The sequence below is a fragment of the Telopea speciosissima genome, chromosome 1, assembly GCF_018873765.1.
Source record: "Telopea speciosissima isolate NSW1024214 ecotype Mountain lineage chromosome 1, Tspe_v1, whole genome shotgun sequence".
NCBI classification, from domain to species: Eukaryota; Viridiplantae; Streptophyta; class Magnoliopsida; order Proteales; family Proteaceae; genus Telopea; species Telopea speciosissima.
Genome location: NC_057916.1, coordinates 16,986,968 through 16,997,899, shown reverse-complemented (window position 1 = coordinate 16,997,899; position 10,932 = coordinate 16,986,968). Strand labels below are relative to the sequence as shown.

At 41.1% G+C, this 10,932-nt stretch overlaps 1 protein-coding gene across 2 annotated transcripts; it reads right to left on the bottom strand.

The window, feature by feature from the left end:
* Window positions 1–5,869: 5,869 nt before the first annotated feature.
* On the bottom strand, window positions 5,870–10,269 carry LOC122648919 (putative pentatricopeptide repeat-containing protein At5g59900). 2 transcript variants are annotated; one of them, XM_043842236.1, is made up of 3 exons: window positions 7,162–10,269; window positions 6,278–6,544; window positions 5,870–6,169 (listed from the first exon to the last, which is right to left on the bottom strand). In XM_043842236.1, exon 1 carries the CDS (start codon window positions 10,191–10,193, stop codon window positions 7,461–7,463), a length of 2,733 nt encoding a protein of 910 aa, XP_043698171.1. In that variant the 5' UTR covers window positions 10,194–10,269; the 3' UTR covers window positions 5,870–6,169; window positions 6,278–6,544; window positions 7,162–7,460. The 2 variants fall into 2 exon arrangements, with proteins under 2 accessions (XP_043698171.1, XP_043698172.1); XM_043842237.1 differs by lacking the exon at window positions 5,870–6,169 and having other exon boundaries at window positions 6,277–6,544.
* Between the last annotated feature and the right edge of the window lie 663 nt (window positions 10,270–10,932).

The following is a 10,932-nucleotide window of genomic DNA, read 5'->3' as shown; positions in this document are numbered from 1 at the left end:
GTAATTTGCATTCAAATTTGCATCTAGCCGATATCTAACCAAATACAGCTTAAGAAACTAAGACATCAGATTCATATTAAGCAGCAAAGGATTCACAAAGAGGTTGTAGCTGGCTAGCTGCAAGGAAGAAATGTTAAAGGGCCGAGGATGAAAGAGCAACCATGATGTTATCAGCTGGATATCAAGTGAATGGCACTGTCAGACCGGCAGCACAAGAAGGGGCTTGTAAAGCCTCCTCAAGAATTGAATGACCAATTTCAGATCTGTTATATGTACATATGAAGTGCTAAAATTAGAGAGCTAATCAAATCGAACATAGGATATTTCACAGAACTAAAATGTTTACTTGATCTGAAACGACTGAAAGTGCTAAATGAAAAGTAGTGACACTCCCACTTCATTGTTGCCCTTGACAACTTCATTCTACTAGTGATATACACAAGTTTAAAACATCATCAGCTAGAGTGAATGAGTCGAGTCAGTAGCCTCATCCATTTCAGCTGCCCTAATAGATAGTTCATGAGGTACTGTACTTGGGTCCCTACTGATGTTCATGAGCAACTGTAATCATGTCCCTCTGCCTACTAATGTACTGACTGATTACAATATTATACACGCCATAAGAATTTTTCAAAGCAAGCAGAAAAGGTTGAAGTATCCTAGGCATAATATTAAAGAGCCACCTGAAGGAAGGCTAAAACTCCTGCTGCATCCCTCTTGATCACCAAATAACTCAGATTAAGCTCCCTAGACCCCAGCAGAGTTCAAGAGCTACTGTGTTTATATCTCCCATATCAGTACTGATATCTTTGATTACCATATTATCACATGCCATAAGATCATTTTCTGATCAAAGCATGCAGCGAAGGATAAAGGCCATTTGATCACCTTAAGATAGAAGAGAAATAGGAGGCAGGTTTTGAAGGCATGCCATGAATATATGGTTTCCTCCCATATGTCACACTAGCAACTAACAAGACTCCAAGGGCCCTGTTTCGCTTAGAAGCCCTAGATGGCAAGTCCCACAATGACCTGGACAACTGATTGACTGTAAAATCCTACCTCGATCATCTGCTAAGGGGATAATCGTGAGTGTAACAAGATAATTGCACATGTGTGTTAACACATTTCAACCTTTATTGAGACCATAGTTGTCAAAACGTCACCTAGGCGCCACTTTGGCGTCCGGGCAGAAAATCTGGGTAAGGAGAGTTGTCGCCTTATTGTCCAAGGCGCTTTGGTGTCACCGGCACATGCTCACCCCTGCAATTCAACTCCCCCCACCCCTGATAAGAAGGAAACAACAACAGAAACACTGCCACTGCCACCGCCAACGTCATAGCAGCAGTAGCAGCTGCGTAATAAGTAGAAGAAGATGATGAAGATGGAAGGCGGGGGAGGAGGAAGAAGAAGATGAAGAAGCAGTAGCAGCAGAAGCCACAACAATTGCCATCGACGAAGAGAAGTTGCAGCAGCCACTGCCACGCCATCATCGCTAAAAGAAAAAAGAAGAAGAAAGAGGAGGGAGCGTACCTGTTTGAGCTCCAACACCGCTGCCACTCCCTTCAACACTGTCACAGCCACAAAGTCTCGATTCTTTCGACGTTGTGAATAGAGCACATTTCCAGGAGGAAGAGTGGTTTTTGCTACGATATTCCCCCTGGCCCTTCAGTGCCTGCTTCTAGAATCCGTTGACGTTGAGAATACCCTCAACTCCCCCTTCTTTAATAAAATATTGGGAAAATTACGTGTACACCCCCTGTACTTTTCCTCAAGTGCAAATCGATCCAAAGTTTCAAAAAATGAACAAGTACACACCCTGTACTTTCAAAACCATGCTAAACTAACTGTCCGTTAGCAAGTAAACGTTAAGTGATGACGTGGCTTTAAACTGGACATGAAATGACTATTTTACCCTTACACACCCACTAACCTAAGGAGTGGGTGAAGAGATTCCCTCTTCTTCCATCTTCCTAAGTGGGTAAAGACTCTCTCCCTATATATATAGATAGATAGATAGATAGAAATTGCTGAAACCTCACCATTATCACCAAACCTAATGCCGGTGAAACGTTTACAAAAAAAAAAAGCCGATGAAACCATCCCCAAAGTGATAACACCTCCAATGCCGGCAAAACCATCCCCAAAAGTACTGGATGAAGAGGCAGGGGAGAGATGGAGACGGTGCTGAAGAATTTGGTGATTTTTGTTGACAGGGATGAAGAAACTCCGGGAGAGATTGGGCTCGGAAGAGCTTTCAGTCTTGTTCGAGAAGAAGTCCATCATAGAAGAGGTGAAAGAAGTGTTTGACGAGAACAAAGATGGGCTCATAGACGTACGGAAGGGAGTTGCAGAGAGTACTCTGTAGTTTGGGATTTGGGAAGGATCAAGGGTGCAGGATTGCAGATGGATAATTAGAGCCTTTAACATGAACAGAGATGGGAAGATCGTTATTCCTCAGCAACAGTGCATCCACTTTTCCACTTGATTGACAGAACACCATAAAAGCAAACACTTTTCATTTTATGTCAAATTGGAATTTTTAATATTCAACAAATTCCCGAATTTGTGTCAGGTAAGCTTGCGCTTTAGACAGCACAAATAAGGAATTGCTAATGAGGAGATCTTCCATATCCATCCATCGGCCCACGCTGCAGTTTCCATTGGAACCAAGTAGTCCAAGGCAAGAAGGACTGTAATGGATGGTGACAAATGGCATTTTCGCATCGCACTGGAGAGTTGTATTGTTGTTAGCTTTAATGTGTTTGTGAAAATACCCACATGGGTGTGTGCGTGTATGCAGGTATCAATCTGGGTTGTTTGAGCTTTCCTCATTGTTGATTCCACTCATAATCATAGTTGTCAAGGCGTCGACTAGGCGACGCCTAGGCGTCCAGGCGCCTTGATCGCCTTGGCCGCCTGGTTGGTGTTGCCTGGAATTTGGACCCTCTCCACTGCCTTGGGTCGTCGAGGCACCATGACAACTATGCTCATAATGCGGTATAGCATCGTCATTTGCTTAGGCGCAGACCATGAGAATGCAAACATTTCCCATGGGTTTCCATTGTTTTGTGTCTTCCGTAAGCATTTCCAGAAGAGGGAGGATAGTGAGAGAGAGAGACCTCAAGATTTGGGAAGGAAGATGGAAGAAGAGGGAATCTCTTCAACCACTCCTTACTTAGGTTAGTGGGTATCTAAGGGTAAAATAGTCATTTCATATCCAGTTTAAAGCCACGTCATCACTTAACGTTTACTTGCTAACGGACAGTTAGTTTAGCATGGTTTTGAAAGTACAGGGGGTGTATTCGTTCATTTTTTGAAACCTTGGGTCGATTTGCACTAAGGCAAATTACAGGGGGTGTACGTGTAATTTTCCCTAAAATATTGTTTATCTTATCTTGCATATTAATGCCCTCAATCCCCTCCATTCTTTAATTAGTATTTGTGGCAGAATCTATTGAGAATACCCTCAACCCCCTTTCTTATTATAAGATATTTGTTTATCTTATTTTATACATTAATATTCTATTTTATTACAACCAAAAGGAAGGAGTAAAAATTAATGGATGAGTAAGGCTTCCAAAGTCTTTCTGAACATTTTAAGATTGAGATGATGACAAATCTTACGATAATACATTTAAAAAAGCATCCCAATGCACAAGGGTCCCGCAACTGCAGGGTCTGGGGGGGCAAATGTACACAACCTTACCCCTGCTTCGTAGGAGATGTTGTTTCCAAGTTTCGAACCTGCAACCAACAGGTTGCAATAGCGCAACTTCCCCGTTGCACCAAGGCTCTTACGAGAATACATTAAAAAAATACTAATGTGCCTAGGGTGCCTATGCGGGCGCCTTGTTGCCTAAGCACTTAGCTGGCCCTCGAACGTCTTGGATCGCCTAGCACATTGACACTATGATTGAGACTGTCCTACCAAATTTGATTGCAACTATTTCCCTACAGTCATTAGGTTCAAAGTTGTACATACAATCTTATGCAACCGCACATGATTGAATTTTCAATCAGAAAGCATAACCACAGCCTAGCACCCCACCCCAAAAGCAAATTGCTTTCTACTAAAATACTTCTGACCCTACCATCACCATCTTTAACCAGCAAATTGAATTGTATTGTGATACGTATGCATAGACAAGACCAACACCAGTGGATGAAGTCCTCAAATCAATCTCAAAAATGAAGCACCAAGTCCTTTACATAGAAGGCCAAGGCGGTACAACCAAATTGCAACCTCTAAACCCATCAAACTCCATTTACCTGCAAGACGCATCCAGAAATAAATGGTCATTCTGATAACCCTGGACACCAAAAGTTCCAGGCATAATAAAATATTCTACAACACTAAACACACTAATTGATGCAGTCCAACTAGGGATTGACTCACATCTTTAGATCCATCCCTTGGATCAACCTAAGAATTTTAGCAAGTATTTTGCCCATTGTTTGTTGAACTCGATTGAAGTTTGGAGGCCATCTGACCATCTGACCAGCTGATTTGTCTCTATTAATATTTTCCCTAAATCTGGATTTTTATTTTTGTGTTTCAATTCTGTTTTGGTACTGTTTTGATCGTTCAATTACAGTATTACATTACTAATCGAACACTATTAACATTTTTACTCAATGTTTTAGGTTCCAACCAATCAAACAGTCACCACCACACTCTTAGATCAAAGAAATTGCATCCACCCCTACTACTAGGAGCCAAAAGTTTGACTGTACAAAAGCATTATGCACTCGGCAAAAGTTACCCAGCTTTCCCTCCCCACAATCCCCGTATTATTTATTTTATTATTATTATTGGGTATTTTTACTTAAGGGTGAGGGGGTCCATACATCAAAATGTATACGAGGTTGGAGTGATCCAATTAATGGAGGAGCAGAACATACTCATCTTCTTACCCACAGAAACCCCAAATACATTTATGAAATCTCTAATTCTCATTTCTCCTGCCATCTCAACAAACAGGCAAACCAGCAGACATGCTTCTTCCTCCTTTAAAACCCAGTAAGTTCGTACGATAATGAATCCTGACTTCCCAAAAAGAACTGTTAAATTTTTCTTATCAAGGCAAAATGGCTGCCAGACACCATAAACATTCCAAGCTACTTCCATAAACTTGCACTCCTAAAGCACAATCGAAAGGCCTTTTCATTCTTCAAGTTTCACCTAACAAAATATAAACCCTGCAAAAATCTATCTATATAATTTGAACTTTGAAGACTCACAGAGTATGATTTCATGGGATATTGTCATTGTCAAGAAAGAGATTCAACAATTATGTTCAATCCACACAAGCATAGGGAAATTTAATAGATAACGTAAAATTTTTAGTTAAAAAGAAAAAAGGGACAGACAGAAGCCCTCAAGGTCTAGAGAAGGCCATATCTTGAACTGCACCAATCATAGCAAGAACACACCTACTGCTTCCATGGCCACAATACGATATTGTAAGCTGAAAAAAAAACAACCATAGAGGAATTCTTTCAAGACAAAACTAAGTTTAAAGCATCCAAAAGGAACCAAAGTGCAAGCAAAACAAAGATGAATGGAGGAAATGACTTCTGCAACTGTTTAACAGAGCCAACCAAACAGCATTAGAAAGGCATGGTGGCTTGCATTTCTTACCATCCAAATAAAGATCAGCACGTTCAAGCATCCATTTTAAAGCGGTAGAAACAAGCTAAAGGTGTCGTCTATCCCCACCAACTGCTACATAGCATTATCTTATAGACATCAGGCTACAACATGACACTCATTCTATAGGTTCCGCAAATAATGAATAACAAGACATACTCAATATCATTACATTATTATTATTATCATCATCGTCATTATTATTGTTACTTAAAGATACTCAATATCATTGATTTTGTTGTAGAAAAAGACATGGATTGTACACTGAATCTTGAAAAACAAGTACATATCACAAATATAAAAATCCACTGCCTTACAAACCATAAACATGTCACTTGAGCAAAGCAGACAATATGGAGAAAATCTCCATTGTGAAGCCTACTATGCATACTTAGCTGCTGTGGCTACAAATAACATCAAAGCCATCTTAGTTAGAATCAGCTCCAGCTCTCTCTTGAATTTGTCCCTGGAACTGGCATAAATCATTTTTCTCTCACCCTTGAAGTATCAAGAGACCTAAGAAAGGCAAGGAAAAGAGAAAAGGAAGGAAATAAAAAAAACAATGATGACCAACAAGTAGAAGATAGAGAATGCTAACTTAATGTTCGCAAAACTAACAAATACCAGATGATCAAGAAAATCCTGTTCTTCTGGCAGTTCTCTTCCCTCATGAAGTCAAATCATAGACTACATATTGGCACTCCATAGCAGTAATGGCTTTCATTTGAAATCCAGTAACTTCCAGTGGGCTCCCAAAGCTTTTCCTTCAAAATTGTTTTTGCTTCTCCTCTTATCTTGAAAACTATGAAGACGATAAGTTCTTCTGGTCTTCAATTCCCAAAACTTTAACTTACAGTCATCATGCACATCCATCCCTGGTGCACCATGGGCCTGTGAATTGCATGAACATTAATAAGACCACACAAAACAACCAACACAACCAACACAAGCAATTGCAAAATATTTCAAGATCTGGTAGACTAAAAGGAAGAACTCGCCATCTTGGAGAAGAATGGAGGTAGACAAGGTAGATGAGGTGAGAAGGGGTTGAGAAAATCTAGGATGTGGAGATAGGCGTAGATATAGAGAAGATCCTACAACAAAACAAAGGCTCTGCAATGACATGAGCCCTTCTCTTTCAGTGGCTTCATCTAAGAGCGTGTTGATGTTAATTAGTTTAAGGCAGGGGGGTGGGCATAGGGGTGGGGGAAGGGGAAGATAAAACAGAACACACACACACAAAATATGTACATTAGCACCAAGGTAACTGATTTCATTTGTAAGAAGGATTGTGATGCTAAATATCGTACACATATTTGAAGACTGAAATTATTTTACAACACTATATATAGCCTGGTTAGGAGCTCTTTATGTCAAAGGCTTGAACAACAATCAATTGTTCGCCTATATCATCTCAATGTTGACCATCATTCAGAGTGAAATTTCGCATTCTTCTTCAAAATTGTATTATTATACAAAAGGAATGACTGATCAAAATCACTGCTTACCCATCAGAAGCCAATAAAAATGGTTACCGCTGATACTGAAGTAACTGTGAGTCTGTGACGTAAGGTGATGGTGGACCTGGTCCAAATCACTGCCTACCCATCGAAACATGATTCACAACATAGATGTCCAATCAACTGCTGCGCCTCAACGCATTTCAGGGAGAACCAGCTAGCTCTGGGTTCAAGTGGCATACCCACCACTATAACTATGATCTTCAGCAATTTTAAGTTTGGAAAAGATCCCATCCATTTTTGCTTCTTGTTATGAAATGGAAATGCTATTTCTGGCTTTCCAAACATCACTGACGTTTGATGAATGAGAAAGAACTCATCAAGCAGGTTCCATGAATGAGAGCATTGTATGTTACCCAATTTGGTTTCACTTGCCTTCTCAACATGTCATCACGTAATTCAAAAGCCCTAGTTAATTCTCCATTAACACAGAACCCATATATCAAAAAATTATATGCCAAAGTATCTGGCTTCAACCCCTTATTCAGCATTGAATTCCACAGCTCTAAAGCTTCCTGCAAATCACCCCTTCTGCAGCACTCATAAATAATTGTTGAGTAACTAATACAATCTGAAGAAATACCATTGCCTACCATTTCAATAAGGAGCTCAGCAGCATCCTGAGTTCTACCTAATTTGCAGAAACCTCGAATAAGTATATTATAAGTTACAGTGTTAGCTAAAAACCCTTCAACTAATGCTTTATGTAGCTGCACAGCTTTCTCCATTTCTCCCTCCTTTGTGAGGCAGTCAAGGAAACAACCATAAGTGATTTGATTTGGAAGCAAGTTCCTAGCTAGCATTTCCTTACAAAGCAGCTCAGCTTTGTCCACAAACCCTGCTTTACACAATCCATTTATCAGGATCGTGTATGTTACAACATTTGGAAGGCACCCTTCACCAGCCATCTTATCCCAAAGCCCAAGCGCCTTTGTAAGGTTTCCTTGTTTGCAATACGCATCTACCATGCTTGTATAAATTACCTCATCAGGCCTCAAACCTTGATCGCAGATTTCACTAAGTAGCCCAGATAATCTTGCCATATCATGCTGTTTCAGAACACCATGAATAAGCACACCATAGCAAACTAGATCCATGTCAATTCCTGCTTCCACCATCCTTTTACAAGCATCAAAGGCATCCTGTATCCTTCCTTGTTCACAATATCCCTGTAAAAGTGGACTATAACATATCACATTAAGTCTAGAGTTTTCTCTTTGGAGGTCATCGACAAATTCTTTGGCTTCAGACACTCTGCCTGTCAAACAAAGACCACTTATCAGAGGCCTATAGGTGTATGTATCAGGTGTTAGACCCTTCGTAACCATCTCATCAAGAAGTTCAAAGGCTCTTACTGTATCGCCATCCTTGCAGTGTCCATCAATCAAGACATTGTAAGTTACTTCATTAGGGATTACATTCTGTTCCAACATTTCAAAGAACAACATATTCGCTTCGACCATCAAGTTTGCTTGGCAAAGACCACTAATGAGTGCAGTGAACGTATAAGTGTTTGGTGAGATACCTCTCTCAGACATTTCATGGTAAAGCTTAAAAGCTTCATGTAGACAACCTTTCCTGCAATGCCCACTTATCAATGATGTGTAAGTCACAACAGTTGGTGGCAATCCCTTGCTAATCATTTCATCAAACACATACCCTGCCTTCTTCAAATCTCCCAACTTACAGTATTCACCAATCAGAGAATTGTAGGGATATACAGTTGCTTGTATCCCTGTCTTCGCCATTCTATCAATCAGACAGAGTGCAGCATCCAGTTTCCCTCTTTTGCAGAAAGAATCAATCATGATCGAGTAAGTAACATCATTGGGAAACAGACCATTCTCTCCCGTCTTGGTAAAAAGTGACTCTGCTTCATCCACCTTCCCATCTTTGCATAAAGAGTTAATCAAGGCATTGTAGGCAAACAAATTGGGTATTATTCCCATCTTTCCCAGCTTCTCAACCAGAGCAAAAGCCTCTGCAATATTCCCCTTTCTCCTCAACGCATCAACCAGGCAGGAGCAAGCAGCTTCACTGGGCACAAGTCCTAATTCGAGCAATTCATCCATCATTGCCGAAGCCACTCCAATTTCTTCCACCTTGCAAAGGCCAAGAATTAGGGTACAGTACGTCACAATGTCAGCTTGCAATCCTTTGTGCCTCAACGAATTCTTCACCTCAACAGCCTCCCATACTTTCTGCTTCTTGCAGAGACCATGGATCAAGACATTATAGGTCACGGTGCTCAAATTACTCCCATCGGATTCCATGTGATGAATTACATTCCTAGCCCCAGAAAAATCCTTCAATTCACAAAAGCTACGAACCACCGCCGTGTAAACATAAAAATCCGGACGAACACCAAACCTTAAGATCTCACCAAATATATCCAGAACGATATCAAAACGCCTAATTCTAGCTAACCCATTCAATACTGCGCTGAAAGTTCTAACCTCAGGCAGCAATCTGTGCTGCCTCATAAGCTTAACGACTGTAACAGCATCCAGAATTCTTTTGTTCTGGACATATTCTTGAACCAATATATCAAACCCAAGACTCGAAGAAAACCGGCATTGTTCGTAAGCATTCATCAAGGATTCGAAAACATCCATAGGAGTCAGGTGACGAAGCAAAAGAGTTTGCATAACCGAAGACGCAGGCCAATAAAGATCAGAGTGAACCAAAGCATGAATTACGATACAAAAAGAGAGCGTGGAGTGATGGAAATTTTTGTGGAGGCCGAGGAAATTGAAGAACCTAAGGGCTAACTTCGCATCATCGATGGTTTGCATCAAAACCTTTTCGACATGGCGAGGCATTAACCTCTTTGAGATGAAACTGTTGTTGAAAGAGATTTTCCAGCTATCCCTCCCCACTACAATGTTTCTCAGAATACTTACAAACCCTTCTTCCTCCTCGTCGTCTCCAGTGGATCTCCTGCTGGACGAGTAGCAGAGATTTCTCACTCTTTTCCAGAAATTATGGTTTCGGACGAGGGAAGGACTAGGGAACTTCATTGATCTTTCAACAAGGAGGGCTTAGTTTCATGCTAAGGAGTTTGGAAGCGGCCCATGGCAGTGGAGTTGCAGAGGCTGGAATTGTGACCTGGATGGATTCCTCCTCCTGTTCCAATTTCCAGCTCCAATGGCAAGAGGCCGAAGCTCTGAGACCTTTCAGGATTTCAAAGATGACCATGAGCGCAATACGCATGGTTCGCTCAAGGTACTGAGCCACGGACCGTACTAACTAGCGGAGCCTAATATTTCAGGCCCACGGTGTACTTACTAGGGTGCAAGTTTGTCCCTGTCGGCCTTAACCCCGAAGAGGACCTGGGCTGAGATACCTTGGCCTTGAGGGCTGTTCAGTAAAATTTTTGGCCCCGGATCAGGGTCAGGAAGGGTTGGGGTTGAGGCCATGGGCTGAGCCCGGCCCTATTTAAGTTATACTATGAAATATATATTGATATAATATATATATGAGAAAAAGATTTCTACTTGGTCGTGGTGTTTCTATGCCCTCTCACAAGGAACTGTTAAATGAGGCCTTTGCCACCTAGGTAGATACCCAGGCGTGCTCCCCCATTGCCTTAGACACTTGTGTAGAGACCATGCGACCAAGTAGATGAAGATGATAAGTGATATAATATATTTTATTATAATATAAAATTGATAATTTTCTACCCGGCCTAGCCCAACCCAACCCAACCCAACCCAACCCATGCATCCCTTTCTCTCTCTCCATGATCAAGGCCAATCA

Bases quoted from the DNA above. Each gene is read 5' to 3' on its own strand.
- LOC122648919 (XM_043842236.1), bottom strand. From the start codon at position 10,193: ATGAAGTTCCCTAGTCCTTCCCTCGTCCGAAACCATAATTTCTGGAAA.